Raw genomic sequence first — 16,491 nt, 5'->3', positions numbered from 1 at the left:
GCTTTTAAGCTTTGTTGGTGCTGGTCCAGAACAGCCTTTAGTCTCAGGCTCATTTGGCCCCACTACTGAGGCAGCCCCTTTCTGAGAACTGTGCTTGATGGGTCATGGTTGGGTGGTCTTTCCATGCTGGCTGCTGGGAACATGAGCTCTTCTCGGCCCACGTGAGCCTGGGATTGCTCCACCTGCTTCATTCCTGAAGGTCATTCTCTTCACTCACATGCATGCAGGGTGCAGGACTTAGCTGATACCTCAACAGACTCGTCTGCAGCCCCCTCCTCTCTGGTCCTCCCTCCTTTCCATTCCCATTACTCCAGACTCTGCCTCCTCATCTCAGAGAGACCATGGCCTTTGTTGGGGTTTTCTCTCTGCGTGCCGAGACCTGGAAACTCTTTCCAGATGGTGAGCCGGAGCAGTCCCTAGGCCCACAGCTTTCATTTCCTCTCACAGGGCACTCCCCTGTGCTGCTTGTTGTCCTGTCAATGTGTCATAATCATTTTTTAATGTATTTTGCCTAGTTTTCTAGTTGCTTGAATCAGGAGGGTATATCCAATCCACCTTGGCTGAAAGCCATCGTACTTGAAAAAGTTTTATGGTCTAATGGATATGCACAGTAAATTGTACATATTGAAAGCATACATTCTGATAAGTTTTGACATTTGTGTATACCCACGAAACCATCACCACAATCAAGACAGTGAGACAGTGTACGTATCCATCACCCCAAAAGTTTCCTCTTGCCCCTTTGTCACCCCTCCTCCCTGTCTGCTCTCACCCCTCTCCCCAAACAACACTGAGCTGCTCCCTGTCTCTATAGATTAGTTTGCCCTTTATAGGATTTTATGTAAATAAAATCATGCAGTACTTTTTTGGGGGAGGGGGTATGGCTTTTTTTCAATATGCGTAGTTATTTTGAGATACATGATGTTGTTTTGTGTATTGGTGGTTCATTTCTTCTTACTGTTGAATAGCAATCCACTATGTGAATGTACCACAATTTTGTTTATCCACTCATCTGTTAATGGGTATTTGGCTTATTTCCAGTTCTTAAGCATATGCTAGTGGGAACATTTATGTACAAGTCTTTTCTGGACATATATTCCCTTTTTTCTTGGGTGAATACCGAAGAAGAGGATGGCTGAATCATAGAATTACTGTAAGTTTGTTTGTTTTTAAGAAAAACTCCTGGGGCACCTAGATGGCTCAGTCTGTAGAGCATCCAACTCTTGATTTCAGGTCTTGATCTCAAGGTTGTGAATTCAAGTTCCACATTAGGCATGGAGCCTACTTTCTAAAAAAAAGGGGGGGGGGGAGAGAGAGAGAGAAGAAAAGACAAGACAAGACTGCCAAATTTGTTTCCAAGCACTTGTATAATTTATATTCTGTCACCAGTGTATGAATGTTCTGGGGTCTTCACATACTTGCTAGTACTTGTATGGCCATTTTTAGTGTTAGCCGTTCTAATAGGTATAGAGTAGTGCCCTATTGTGATTTTATTTTGCACTTTTCTCACTAGAAAAGTGAGATGATACTAATCATCTGACTAGTGATACTGACTTTCTTTGTGCTTCATTTGCCATTCTGCACATCGTCTTTGATGGAGCGTTGGTTCAAATCCTTGGCCCAGTTTTTCATGGGTGGTTCATTTCCTTATTGTTGAGTTTTGAAAGCTATTTATATGTTTTGGATACAAGTCCTTTATCAGTATTGCAAAGATTTCCTCCCAGTCTGTGGCTTGTCTTTGCATTCTCTAGCAATGTCTTTTGAAGAGCAAACATTTTTAATTTCCATGAAGTTCCTGTGGGACTTTCTATATCTCTTTTTTTCTGCATATTTTCTCTCCTTTTCTGGACTGCCTGGTCTCTAAAGGCAGAGATCACGTATCTCCCGATAGTACCCCACAGTACCCAACTTAGTGCTTGGCACCCAGTCAGCACTCAGCCAAAGCGATCACCTCAGCCATGTGGCAGCTGTGCTGGACTGCTCTCTTTCTGGTGGCCTGTGCTCAGGGCCTCAGCAGGGAAGGTGCTGTCTTGAGAGTGAAGATGCCAAGCTCCAGAGGGCCAAGGGGCGTGTGGGTGAATTCTTTGTCTTTCTGGTGGCTGGCTTTCCTGATGGGCTTCCTTCCTGGACCCTGACCTGGGTGCCACGGAGGGAAGTCCTTGTGCATTGCAGCACCATTATCTAGGACTGTGGTCCGATGGGATAGCCCTCCCGAGGACCTGTCAAGGGGAGCAGCCCTTTCTTTCTTAAGGTCTCCTCTTCCCCCTCCTCCGTCATATCTTCCTTCTCCACATCTAAGGGAGTTTCTACTTAAAAGACTGGAAGTAGGGATGCCTGGGTGGCTCCATGGTTGAGCATTTACCTTCGGCCCGGGGCGTGATCCTGGAGACCCGGGATCAAGTCCCACGTCGGGCTCCCTGCATGGAGCCTGCTTCTCCCTCTGCCTGTGTCTCTTCCTCTCTCTCTCTGTGTGTCTCTCATGAATAAATAAATAAATCTTTTTTTTTTTTTTTTTTAATTTTATGATAGTCACAGAGAGAGAGAGAGAGAGAGAGAGGGGCAGAGACACAGGCAGAGGGAGAAGCAGGCTCCATGCACCGGGAGCCCGACGTGGGATTCGATCCTGGGTCTCCAGGATCGCGCCCTGGGCCAAAGGCAGGCGCCAAACCGCTGCGCCACCCAGGGATCCCTAAATAAATAAATCTTAAAAAAAAAAAATAAAAAGACTGGAAGTGTATGTTAAGGGAGTTTAATTCCTTCTTCCATTTCCTGCTGGTCCTGTTCATTTATTTACTCACTCAACCTTCTAGCAGAGATTTTAGAAGCCTTGTCTATCTGATGCCAGGCACTGTGGTTAATATGGAGAACACAGTGGTGAACCAAACTCGTATTTCCACGGAGGTGAGGGTGCCCGCTGCGGAGAGTGTAGGGCGAGAGGGGCGGGAGCTGAAGGAGCGTGACAGGTAAGCAGGACCGCATGGCAGTGAGGACCTTTGATTGTATCTTGATACAGCAGGAGCTCCGAAGGCTGTTGGACCAGGAGAGCATTGTGCAACCTGCGTGGCTTCTGTGTTTACCTTCTTTTGAAAGTGATTGCTTTGTCTGAAATCGCCTTCCATTCCAAAAGACTGCGTCGGTTGGGAAGAATGTGTGCTTGAAGTTACCCGGTTGTTCACATGGGTGCAGCTGCGTGCCAGGCAGTACACACAGCCCAGGGGCTACAGACTCCAGGCCTGCTGAAGCTGGGATCCCCTTCCACTCACCGGGCGGGTGGGTGGGTGATGCTGGGCAGGGTGTGCTCCAGGAGATGGGCAGGCTGGAGCCCATGTGCAGGGAGTGGATGGGCAGTGACAGCCGTGCAGGGGATGCTGAAGGTTGAGAGCCCATCTGACCACTCTGCATCCCTTGGGAAGGGTTCATGACAGTTCAGCCAGAAGACGGGCAGGGTGGAGAGAGAGGGGCAGGTGTGGACAGTGTGGAGGAGGTGAAACTGAAGGGCTTTCTCGTCATTCGATGGGTATGTGCTGTACATTTAATATGCGCAGGGCATTGTAAGTTCTGGAACAAGTCTGAGGAGCCTCCATCAAGCGAACAAGTGAATGAGAAGAACTCGGGTTGTGTAGTGGCAAAGAGGTACTGACCAGCTAGGGAGAGCCCAGATCTCAGAGGACCTTAAAGGCCCTGAAAAGGGGTTTATATTTTATTCCAAGTGCAATGGGAAATCCTAAAGGGTTCCCCCCACCCTTGAGATTTATTTGAGAGAGAGAGGGAGCAGGTGGAAAGGACAGAGAGAGAAAGAATCCTCAAGCAGACTCTGCTGAGCGTAGATCCCAATACAGGGCTTGATCCCAGACCTGAGATCATGACCTGAGCTGAAATCAAGAGTCGGATGCTTACCTGGTTGAGCCATCTAGGCATCCTAAAAGCCCCAAGTACTTTTAAGTAGAAGAGTGACATGGTCAAACGGATATTTTTGAAAGAGCAGTCACTACTGGATGGAGAGTAGATTCAGCAGGTGAGGGAGAGTTGCAAGAGGGAAAGTGTAATGGCCATTAGGAAGCCACTGCAGTAGTCCAGGCAAGGGATAATGTGGGTTGAATCAGCATGTTGGCCATAGAGCTGGAGGAAACTGGAAGGGTTTACAGTATGCTTTGGACCCAGAGCCAGGATGAGCTGATAGATTGGATGTGGCAAATAGAGTAAAGGGAACACTTGGGCAACTGTTTAGGGCCATTTATGAAGATGAGGAGACAGAGGAGCAGGCCTGGGGGAGGGGAGTCCTGCTTGGTTTGGATGGGAGAGGGCACCAAGGGAAGAGTCTGGGTGACACCCGGGTCCCTGCCCCTACCCTGTGTGGCTAGTGGTGCCATTTCCAGAACCCAGTGAGCAGATTTGGAGAGGGAGCTAGAGACTTAGGTTTGGTACCTTGGGTCCAAGTGCCTGGGGGACCCCAAAGGAAACTGCTTAGTAGGAAGCTGCTATCTGGTTTATGCTCCAGTCCTGGCCTTTGGGCACAGGGTCTGTATTTGGTGGGGGTCTTCTGGTGGTGGTGGTGGTTGGTTGGTTGGTTGGTTTTTTGGTTTAGGCAGCAGGCAGTTAGCTGTACTTAACCTTCAGCCTCTCTTCCCTGGATCCATACCCTCCAAACAGGGCCCCTAATGAAATGGTCTCTTTCCGATAGATTTTTCATCATAAGACAATTTTAACATAAAAGCAATGTTAATAAAAACCAAATGTTAGCTCAGGCCTTCCAGTAAATCATAATAGATTAGATGCTGCACCGGAATGAATATCCCACTGTGGAAAGGGTTGACCAGTTGGAGAAAGGCACTCGTTGTGATTCAATTGGGCCACATAATGAATTCTGGTTCATATCTGTAATAGCAAATGCAGCCTTCCCTCCTTTGTCAAGTCTGCAGAGGCCCAGCCCAAGGGAGGGGGTGAGTCCTGCATCTTTTGTATTCTTACAGATTTCCCCACTCCACCCACCACCCTCTTGCCCCATCCATTTATCATTGTTTACCCGAGAGGAATCTCGAGCTTTTTGGGTTTTGTTTTGTTTCGCTGAGAAGTTACTGGAACACAGACAAGAGGTATGGGAAAGGTTGAAAGGTAATAGGATAAGGGGAGGCTTTCGCCATGCAGAGAGCTGGCAAACCGTCATTTTGGATCTCAACTGACACATAATCAGAACTAGAAGTACATTGGAAATCGGCCCAACATCTGGTTAGCTTTCGAAATAGTTGGTCTATAGTTTTCCAAAGCTGGCAGTGCTTGTGTGACTACAGCCAAGGAGACTTCGCGTGGCCAAAACAAAACACATTTTTTGCCTATCATTTACCTGGTGCTATTGTGGTCTCTTTAGCCAAGGTGTCTTTTCATGTAGCTTTGGTCTGGATCTTTCCTACCCCTTTCTTGGGTGGGGGCTCCTGTTAAGGAGGCAGAATCCAGAAGTCAGAACTCAGAAGGGAAGCTTAGGAACTGGTTCCTGACATCACGGAGCCACACCCTTCCCTTCTATTTTGGACTCTTTGAATTTGTTGGGAGTGCCACCCGCGCCTTCCCCCCGAACCCTGTGATCACTGGGTGGAAGCAATGCAAAGGGAGACCCTTTCTGACTCATTTGGACAGAGCAGGATCTGACCCCAGCGGGAAGAGAAGAAGGAGGCATGTGGTCTGCTGGAAGTCTGAATGTGCTAGCGCGCCTTCCCAGGCCATGTGAAGTACATCTGGGTTTCTTTGGAATTTGTCTGTTGCTCAGCACTTAAGGGTTGAAGCAAATAGGACAATATATTATCCCAGTGTTTATTTCAGTCCAAGGGAATGGCTAGCAAAGAAACTCCATCAGGCTTGCAACAAAATGCACGCACACACACACACACATGTGCCGGTTCCCTGTTCACATGCATGTCCTTGTCATATCACAACATTGACCTTGTTCATTAACAGCTCTCAACCACTAATTTGTTTGGACCCAGAAGAATATCTGGAGCTTTCAAACGGATGCACAGGCCTTGAAAGCCCAGGGCTGGGATGGGATAATTGAGAGTAATGGAGGGGTGTTAGAGGCCACAATGGAAGGAAAAGAGAGATACGAGAGCAACTGAGGCCCTTGGCCCACAAAGAACTTTGGGGAAAGAACAGAGATGTTTTCAAAGGGTTTTTTGGTCTTTTTTTTTAACCAAGTTTTTCCACGTGTTGCATGGGGTTGACCCTGTGCTCTGTCTCCCCGTTGGCTGGTGGTAAAATCTACTTCACATAGAATGCATTGCAATACCAAGTCTGTTTTGGGGAGAGTGCCTTGAGGAGAGAGGTCACCTTGGGCCAGTGGTGACCACTCCAGAGGAGGCATGAGTACAAGTAGATCATGTCATCCCCGCCAGCTGCCTTCAGGGGTCTTGGCAGGCCAACGTTGCCTGTCCCTTCCCCTGACCGTCTGCCTCATCACTTCCTTCCAGCCCCCCCCCCCCCGCCCCCAAGGATCCCCTACCCTCCCTAAGTTCTACCACATTCCTTGCAGCCATTCCCTGTGCAGCTTGGGGCAAGGTCTCGCCCAACCTCAGAATCCTACCTGAACAGCCCCTCGCTGAGTCGGCCCCCAAATAGCAGAGCATTTGGAAGTTAGCTGGATCTTGTGCACCTTTGGAATTGTCCTATTCTAACTGTGTGCCAACTTGCTCTGTGACCTTGGAGGCGTGACTTAACACCTGTGGGCCCTCCTATCCAACTAGAGGAGGAGTTGGCACTGGAATCCGGCTCTGTGAAGTTCTTGAAGGAAGTGTTCTGTCCCTCGAGGTCCCAGCCCCCCTCACTGCACAAAGATTGGAGCCACCAGTTGAGGAAGGTCAGGATAACCTTGGAGTGTTTATCTTCCTGTCCAGAGAAGATTTTGCCACAGATTTCCTCATTTCTGACAAATTCTCAGAGAGTGGAGGCAGTCCCAGGAAAGAGATAGAATGGAGTGTGCCATGGAAATTCCAGAACCAGCTCCAGACTCGGTCTGTCCTGTTCTGCTCCAGACTCGGTCTGTCCTGTTCTGCCGACTACCTCCACACTCCTGAGGGAGCCGGCAGCTGCACCCCTCCCGCTGACCTCACTGAGAGGGGATGAGGGATGGCCCGACCGAGGAGCATTTCTTCCCCAGAACCACTGGCTGACATTTCCCAAAGGGCCAGAAATGGGAGGGCAGGGAGATATGAGGGTGCTGTTGACATCTCTGGGAAAAAAAAACAGCCCCCTAAAGATTCACTTGGTGCTCTTCTTGCCATTTAATAAACCAGGATGCTTCAGAGTTGGACATGGAGCATCAAAATGGGATATCGAACCCGCAAATTAAATTTTCGCTGCAATCAGATTTTTTGATGAAGCCACGTTGGTGAGGCACGCATGCAAGAACGACCCAGCTCAAGCCCTCAGGCCGTCCCTCACCCATGTCATCTCCTTGGCATGGCTTTAGCCTTTGGTTCGGAGCTGGAAGGAATTCAATATAGCAAGATATATTGTTATGGTTTATTACGTCAATGTGTGTGTGTAGGAGTCACTTAGAATCCAGACAGTCAGCTCTTCAATGCTATTCTCCACTGTTCTGTCAAGGTTCTAAATGAAGCGTCATCTAGTACTCAAGGGGCCGTATTTCAAGAGTTCCGAGAAGTGCCACCTTCCCCCCTTTTGTAGAATAACAGGAAAAGACGTGCTTTAAGCACAAACAATCCATTCAGCTCTCCAACCTTGGAGGCTAGTAAAATGTTTGTTTCTGTGAGTGTGTTTTTCCAGAGCCACGTCACTAGAGAGAGAAGGATTTGAGGCAACCCTCACCCCACACCTGGTCTGCTGCAGTGGCCCTCACAGGTCCTCCCACCGCCCCGGCCCCCAGGTCCTGCTCTGGGGGAGAGGATACCAAGTTCACTGCTGGACTTGCGTGCACTCCTGTCCTCTTTCCCATCTTGGCTTTTTGTCTTTGAAATGCCATCAGCTTTTACTGGCAGAAAAAAATGATTCTGTTGCCTCTCAAGGACAGACCTGTGCTGTTGGCATCTTTGTATTTGCGCCTGTCTGTCGTAAGGGGTAGCCCAGTGTCTCTTGCCAAGGCTGCCCCTGCCTGTGCGCTCGTTGGCTGCCAGGTGCTTGAGGCGCAACTATGGGGCATAAGTATGACTGTAATTTCCTTTCCATCTGGTCCGTTCCTCTGGGTTTGCATTTGCCCCATTGTGGGATGTGTCTGATACGGGGGCTACCACTGGTGGGATGCAGAGCTGGCATGGGAGGGCAGAGCAGCACACCATGCAAAAGTTACTTTGTTTCCATCCCTGTTCTGAGCAGCCCCACCCCCAAGTATGTCCAGGAGCTTGTCACCATTGGGGGCTAGCACATCTTCCGCACCTCTTACGTACCTACCAACCGCCCTGCCCTTTTTAACAAAGAGAACAGGCCTTGGGCCACGTTGAGTAGTATCCGGTAGGCAGTCTTTGGTTAAAAATGGAAAAATGTTGTCTTTTTCTTTAGTACGGTCACTGGCAGTGTTGCAGCAGTGCCAGTTCCCCGTTTACAAATGGTGATAGAAAATGTAGGTTTTAATATGTGGATTTAAGTTCCATCCATGGAGAACTCGGCTGCAGTGAGAGTTCATGCAGCGCCGGTCATGACAGAAATCACGAAGATGGACGCTGGGTTGCCGAGGTGGGGGCAGCACCGCTCCAAGGCGCCTTTTAGGATGAGTGGGGTGCTTGATGAGGCGACTGCACTGACAGCTTGCCCCTTTCTGGGTTCTAGGCATGGATCCTGAGAAACTCGAGCAAATCCAGCTCCCAGTGCCCGGTGCGGCCGAGAAGACCACCTACAACCACCTCCTGGCTGAGAGGCTCATCAGGATCATGAACAATGCTGCCCAGCCAGGTGCCTGGGAGTGGCTGCTCATGGGAGTGGTGGAGGCAGAGGGACCAGTCTCCCAACGGTGCACCAGGAATCGTGGGTTCTAGACCTGGCCTTTCTGGGAATGCAGGCTGATCCCAGCCGCTTGGGCCGTGCATACCCTGGGCCACCCGTCCCGTCCTATCCAGCCATGTCTTCACCTCGGGGTCTCCTCCTCTTGCCTCCTCCATGGTGCTTGTGCCAGACTCTGTCTTTCTCCTCCTCTATACCCAACCTTTCTTTTGCCAGTTTTGCCAGTGTCTGCAGCCTTCCTCTCAGGGTGGCCAAGGCCATGTCTGAGCATGAACCAGGCTGAAAGCGTGCGGCATGGGGGCGGTGGGGGGGAGGTTCAAATCAGGGTCTCTTGGTAGTACAAGATGTGCCCAGCGTCTGGCACCAGTCCTCCCAGTTCTGATATTCTTGCTAAGGATCTGCAGCCATAGCAAGGGCTGGAAATAGCAGGTGGAATGAGCTAGTACGGCGGTTCTTAAGTGGGGATGACTTTGCCCCCCAGGGGACGTTTGGCGATGTCCAGAGACATTTTTGCTTGTCACAGCTTGAGGAGGTGGTGCTATTGGCATCTAGGGGACAGGGCTGCTGCTGAATGTCCTGTTGCACACAGGGTGGCCTCCATTGACAGAGGATCAGAAACAGATCTGAGCTCAAGAAACCCTGATTGCAAGGCAATCTCTCTAGAAACAGAGGGGCCAAAAAAAAAAAAAAAATAGAAACAGAGGGGCCATTAGGATGTGAGTGAGGGCATAGCAATGGGCCCAACAGAGACATGGTCTGGTTAAGAGAGAGCCACTGCTCTGTACAGTAGGAACAGTCTGTGGATAAACCCAGGTCAGGCTCAGAGGGGAAGGGCAGGGCTGCGGGTGATAGTTGCAGGCCGGGACTTGAGATGTCAAGGGGTATGGGTTCCATGAGGCAGCCAGGAGCCCAGTGTGCCTTTGGGGAAGAGAGTACAGAGGCTTGGGGAACTGGGTCCGTGGATACATGTTGACTGAGTGCCTCTTGCATGCCATCCACTGTGTGCAAATGAGCAAGGTAGAGGAAGTGCAGGACAGATGTGGCTCCTGCCTTCTAGGAGCCACAGCTGAGGGTCTTTGAAGTCCCAGGGGTCAGGGACCCCATCTGGAGAGACACTCTAGAGCTCAGGAGTTCAGGGTCAGAACTAACATGGTGGGACTCACAGGCACGTGGGTGGTTTTTAAAGCCGCAGGAGAGAAGAGAGGCACTTTCTCCAACCTCTTTAGAGCACCCATTGCAGTGGGTTTTTCCAGAGAGTGCTGGAGGGAGGGTCTGTCACATGCCCAGTACCGTGCCTGGCACGCAGCTTGGTTGCCATTGTCAGAAACCCTACTCAGAAGAGCTGAAACAATACAGAGAAACAAACTACTGGCTTGTGTAACGTGAAGTCCAGTGGAGCCTGGCTTCAGGCACAGCTGGATACAGAAGCTCAGACAATGTTTTCAAAACTATTTTTGGACTCTCCCACTTTGTGTGTTAGCAGGATAACTGCCAGTGGTAGCTCCAGCCATCTCTTTCTCTATGGGGGTTCTGGATTCGCCTTAGACACACTCTGGGCAGTCTGGTGGGAAGGGTGGATTTGGGGTCAGTACACGGAACACTGTATGAAAGATCGACAATGTTGGCAAGGCTGCAGATGTGGCTGACGTGGATTGTAATGCTTGTGCCACCCAGGATGCCACCACTGTTCCTGTCCTGCCCTCAATCCAGCATGAGGAGAGGTTCTCTTGCTCAGTGTCCAGCATGTTGTGGCATTGAGCCTTATTGGTTCTGATTGGTTCCCTAGCTCATCCACTCTCCAGTCCCTGTGACTGGAGGAGTAGAGCACCCTGACCGGCCTGGGTGATGCTGCTCCTCCCTGGGACAGAGCAGAGGGACTGGCTTCACCCAAATTATAGACCCAAGAGTGGGGTTGGTGATTCTCCAAAGGAGAGAGGGGGTTCTCGTTCCTGAGAAGAGAAAGGAACCCAGCCAAGGAAAGCAACCACAGATGACCACTTTCTCAGCCTTCAGGAATAATTAGTAATAATCTTTTCCTGCCTCCCCTCCTCTGAGAAAAGGAGTGCAAGGGAGAATTCGGCGTAGGCAGTTCAGATGGAACCTTCTATTACAATCGATGGGGGAGGGGTTGGCATGTGAGTTCCCTGTGTCTCCACTGGATGGCAAGGGTCCATCAGCTGACCTTGTTAACCTCAAAGTGGGTAAAGCAAGGAACCTTGTTTAAGGGCTTCCCCCTGGGGGATGCAAGGCTGACCCTGGTTTCCCCTACAGATGGGAAGATCCGCTTGGCCACTCTGGAGCTCAGCTGCCTGCTCCTAAAGCAGCAAGTGGTCACCAGCACGGGCTGCATCATAAAGGACGTGCACCTGGCCTGCCTGGAGGTGAGGGCCCGCTCCTGCTGCCTGTGCTCCACGGGAAGGGGGAGGCCGTGGGAAGGAAGCTGCTGGGTCCTGGGTTTCGCGGCACCAGTGAGAAGCAGTGCCTAATAGCCCTGACGCCCCCCCTGCAACCCACTTGTTCCGGTGGACCTACCCTTCCTCTGAGGCTGGCTCCGTGAGCCCTCCTAAATATTAAATTTCAGGAATTTCTGTTAGAATTATTGGCTCTGTATTTGCCAATCAAAATTTTGTTACTTTGTGTATTACAAGAATTTTATACATAGCCAAACACGTGTACTCTTTTTATTTATAGTTTATTGTGCTAATATCTACATTCATTGTTTTTAGTTTTTATTGCTCTCTCCCTTATTTTTCATGTTTATTTGGGAACATTTAGAAAATACAGAGGTAAAAAGGAACAAAAACAGTAGACATTTTGGTGTGTCTGTCCAGATACACATGCACTGACGTTTATAACCATATTTTATAACCCAGTCACCCCGCCTGCCTGTATGTTAACAGCTTTCCGTGTCACTGCTTAGAATCCTCTCTTCTGCCTGTTTTAATTTTGAGCTCACCCTCCTTCCGTCCCTCCCTCTCTGTTACGAACCACTTTACAGATTTAAGGATGTGAGCCCAGCTTCTCATCTGCTTGATAAGCACGCAGATTTTGGAATTGGTAACTTAACCCAACTCACCGGCCTCCCTCCCACCTTCCCTCTCTTTCAACAGGGCGCCAGAGAAGAAAGCGTTCACCTAGTACGGCACTTTTATAAGGTGAGTTGCCAGAGCGCTGGGGAAGGTGGTGTGGTGTGTGTGTCACATATATGGGATTGTAGTATCTGGGCGTGCGCACGTACAGATCACAAGTCTGTGGTTACTTCTTATACCTGTGCATACTGAGTAAGCCGTGTCCAGACCCCTGAGCCGTGGGCCCCGGGCCCCTCTCTTTTGCCCCTGCTCTTCTTATTGTACACCTTTGGAGGGCTCACCCCTAGAGTCTGACAGTTTGTTTCTCAATTACATATACATTTGTTTATTGATGAGTCTACATATAAATTGGGAATTACATGCATGCACGTGACTAAGTTACATAAGTAAATTAACATGTTCGTGTGCTATGTATGTTTCACGAATTCTGTGCCTGTGTGTTATTTATGACGGGTATGCCAAGGCACCTCATGCAGGCTTCTAAACGTTTATCATTAAGGTTATTGAGACTTTGTACAGGACACCATGACTCTGAGTCACCAAGTAATTTGTAGATTTCCTCTTCAGATTCCAGATGGTTAGTTTTGAAATATCTCACTGGGATGGCTTTGTTTTGCTCATGTATCTAAAGCGTGATATGTTCTCAGGGCAATGCATCATCTGGCAGCAGCAGATGGATTAATCCACATTCACACGGGTGCTGTGGCTCCCTGGGTTTTTGACCTCAGCGTCCAGTCAACCAGAGTTTCTCTGTCGTATTGTGTAGTCTCTACAAACTGTTGTGGATTTTAGGCACATATGCACCAGATCCCTTTTCTTGGCAGGAAGCTTTTTAAGCCACTGTCCATTATTATCAGTGTTTGCTGACAGAAAATGAGGTCTTATAATCTGGAAACCCAGCTTGCTAGGCTCAGACAACCCCATGCAGCTGCAACATGGTGGATGCACCCAGACAAGGCTGGGCCACCGTGGGCTCCCACGGAGGTTCCAAGCTCCCCATGAACCATCCTGAGGGGCTTGGCCTCTGAACGAGGTTACATGTCCTCAGCAAATCCAGAAAAGAGTGGGAGCCTTACGGCTGCATTTGTCATCTCTGGGTCTCTTTCCTGGGTAACTGCTCTTCGTTTGTTTCCCCCCTGGAAAGCCTTTGCATTGCAAAATCAGAAAGACAGAGATATATAGGTAGATATTGTCCAGAGGGCTTTTCTGTATCTTTAGCAAAAGGAGAGCTGTATTTAAATTGTGGCTCTCTTCCCCCTACCCAGATTGTTCTTTTATCCTGTAAGGTATATACCCTAAGTGTAATGTCTCAGAAGCTTTTGGATATTTTCAGGGTTGTGATTTCTGCGGTTCTTATATGATACTTATGCAAGAATATTCAAGTTTATTTGTAGTTCTGACAACTGGAAAAATATATAAAGGACCTTCTTTTCCCACCCTGACTATGTATTTGTGTATGTGTGTGTGTGTGAGAGAGAGAGAGAGAAAGAGAGAGAGAGATTCAGGACTTAGGAGACAGACAGGACAGTTCCAGTAGTCATGATGCATTCAGTTGAATCTTTGCTCTCCTTAGCTGTGCTCCTTCCAGGGGTGACCATAATGACCATGAGTGTTAGCATTTACCAGCCCCAACTTAGTGGCAGGCTCTGTGGTCAGCACTTTACTTGGGTTAACTCATGTAATCCTCACAGTGACCCCCATAAGTGTGGGCTGTCATTCCAGTCTTGCAGTGAACCAGAGAGAGGCTCTGAGAGGTAAAGCTGGGATTTGGCCCCTGGTTTACGTGTCTCAGAGCCAGGCTCTTACCTACCGCAGCCCTGCAGAACTACACAGCCCCATAGGTGTGCCTCAGAAATGAACAGAACAAGCTATATAATTTTAGTGATAAGTACGCTTAATTATCCTCTTCCTTTCTGTGGCATGGAGCCTCATAGATTTAACATGGCAGCAGAACCAGGCTTCCCATTTCTCCAGTCATCCACAACACATAGATGATGTTAAACACTTGCAATTCTATCCACTTTTATATTTTAATTATATACGGTCTTATTTTTGTTGTCGTTTTAATTAGCTGCCTTCACACAAGAAATCCAACTCTATATGCTTAAAAAAAGGAGAGAAACATTGAGAGGTGCAATATGATATTGGGGCTTTCATTTGAGCGTGTGTGTTCGTGTTCACGTGTGTATTTTACTTCCTGATGATTTACGAGAACTCACTAATGAGAACCAGATGGCCCCAAAAGCTATGAACTGGAGTTTATAATATTTTGGCATTTATGGAAAAAATATGCATAATGTCTCTCCCTTACTTCATTTTAGGGAGAAGAAATTTTTTTGGACATGTTTGAAGACGAATACAGGAGCATGACAGTAAGTGATGGGCCAGGATGCACTTGGTCACCTGCGAGGCTTGTCCTGCAGATCCATGAGAACGCTGTCTAACCGGGGCCTTTCTGACCGGACTGGTGGGGAAGTGAACTGGAAATGGTGCCTTCTCATCTCCACCAGTGTTGAAATTTCCGATGACCCTCACGCTATTTGGGCTATGCCATAAATGGGTCAGAAAGATTCACTTGGATACAAATACTCTTTGACTGAGGACCGACACCATGTCAGGAGCTGCCATCACTAGGTCCGCTGTCATCGTTCTTCAGAGCACGAAGAGGGAGGCAGGCTGCGGTTCGGGACCTGCTCCCTGCTGGTTGGAGGGGAATGAGCCCATGAGAGAGCACGGCTTTTCACAGAACAGAGGCAGCTTCTCAAGAGTGTCTAAGCTGTCACTTTAAGGGGAGGAAAAATCTGTGTCTTGGGAAACAGAGGCTCATGTCTCACATACCTGGCTGCCTTGAGACCTCGTGGCAGCCTTAATGTGGGCTCGCTTGACACACTTGCTGTGTGAGGGTATAGGCAAGGAGCCTGTGTGACCTGCCCCATCTCCTTCCTTTGGTGAGGTTTCCTATGATGTCTCTTCTAGATGAAGCCCATGAATGTGGAGTATCTCATGATGGACGCCTCCATCCTGTTGCCCCCAACGGGCACGCCATTGACTGGCATCGACTTTGTGAAGCGGCTACCGTGTGGCGACGTGGAGAAGACCCGGCGGGTGAGTAAGCGCAGGTGGGACCCACCAGCCATCTAGGTCAAGAAACCACCTTCCAACTCGCTTTGGGACAGTTGCGTGGATGGCACCCCCCTGGCCACCTGCCACCAGGAGGAACTTCCCAATCCTAAATCAGGATTGAGATTCCACTGTGTGAATGCCAGGTGGGCTGCCTTGGCCGGTGCAGAGCAGGGCCCCTAGCCCCAGGCTCTGGGCTGCTGTCAGGCACCTGTGGGGAATGAGCAGAGAACAGGCAGTCCAGGTGAGGCCCTGGTGTGAAATCCTCTCCCCAAGAGGCTTAGGACCCCCGGAGATGGCGTGACAGTAAGGAATCTGAGGGCGAGGCACACACAAATGAGATTGTGATTCTTGCTGGCCTGCTCTTGTGTGTGAAGAGCAGAGAGGTTCTCAGAACCCTGCTGGAGTGTGCATCCCTTATCAGCACTTTTTTTCTGAAGCCGTCTCGCAGGGCTGTTCATGGTATTTTATCTCTCGCGTAAGATCAGTTTCTTTCTTAGAAAGCACCATCACCTCTTCCTAGAAAATAATTCCCTGGAGACGTGCATAGGATAAATTAGATGAGTTCCTTGCCCTCTACTTCTCAGTTAATCCCCGTCTAACCAGAGTGGCAGAGGTGTTAATTTTGGGATTCTGAGAATCAGGAGTGACCTGCTGGATCTGCCTCAAACAGGAGGCTTCCGTGGCTCTCCTCTACCAGGTAATGATGATGCCTGGGAGGCCTGGTAGAGAGGGGAGTGCAGAGGAAGTCTGACCTGTGTGTTGAAAGTCAGTCCACATTCCCTGCTGTCTGACCAAACCCTCAGACCTCACCGCAGGACCCACCCTGTCTGAGCCAGTGACACCCTCCTTCCTCATGCTCCCAGCCAGCCTGCAGGCCCCGCGGCCAGAAACACAAGCATATCTGTGGGTGGCACTGTTTGCACTGGGCATCTTTGGCACCGTCTTTACCAAAGGGCTGGTTCTGACATACATGTGTTATGTTGGCAGCTCCTTCACAGGCGGGCACATATGTAGCCTTTGGTTGGCCTCAGAGCTGTTCCCTAGCAGGGCTACAATGAAGGTCCTATCTCGAGGTCCATCTCGTCCCCTGAGGCGGAGGTCCAGAAGGCTGTGAATGGTGAGAGCTGCTGCTCTGGGTTGCATTCTGCTTTCTTTTTGGTTCCTGGGCCACCAGTTTTCTCAGCACTTAGATGAGCTCCTGTTTGATACAGAGTGAGTCATTCATGTCAGTTCTTCATATGAATCTCCTCATGTAATTCTACAACCATTTTAGGAAGTTGGCATTATATTAACCCATCTTGTAGAGGAAGAAATTCAGGCATGATGAGCTTAAGTGATT

General features: G+C 49.3%; 1 protein-coding gene across 5 annotated transcripts in view; it reads left to right on the top strand.

Annotated features, from left to right (window-relative positions):
• The window catches only part of CLEC16A (C-type lectin domain containing 16A), a 197,789-nt gene that overhangs the window by 71,695 nt on the left and 109,603 nt on the right, over nt 1-16,491 (top strand). For all 5 annotated transcript variants that reach the window (XM_041748308.1, XM_041748306.1, XM_041748309.1 and 2 more), the window contains 5 exons: nt 8,770-8,892; nt 11,212-11,321; nt 12,051-12,095; nt 14,351-14,401; nt 15,006-15,134. In XM_041748308.1, coding sequence (XP_041604242.1) covers nt 8,770-8,892; nt 11,212-11,321; nt 12,051-12,095; nt 14,351-14,401; nt 15,006-15,134 — 458 coding nt within the window. The remainder of the gene's footprint in view (nt 1-8,769; nt 8,893-11,211; nt 11,322-12,050; nt 12,096-14,350; nt 14,402-15,005; nt 15,135-16,491) is intronic.

Source organism: Vulpes lagopus, chromosome 3, assembly GCF_018345385.1.
Source record: "Vulpes lagopus strain Blue_001 chromosome 3, ASM1834538v1, whole genome shotgun sequence".
In the NCBI taxonomy this organism is placed as follows: domain Eukaryota; kingdom Metazoa; phylum Chordata; class Mammalia; order Carnivora; family Canidae; genus Vulpes; species Vulpes lagopus.
This window is presented reverse-complemented; position numbering and strand designations above follow the sequence as displayed.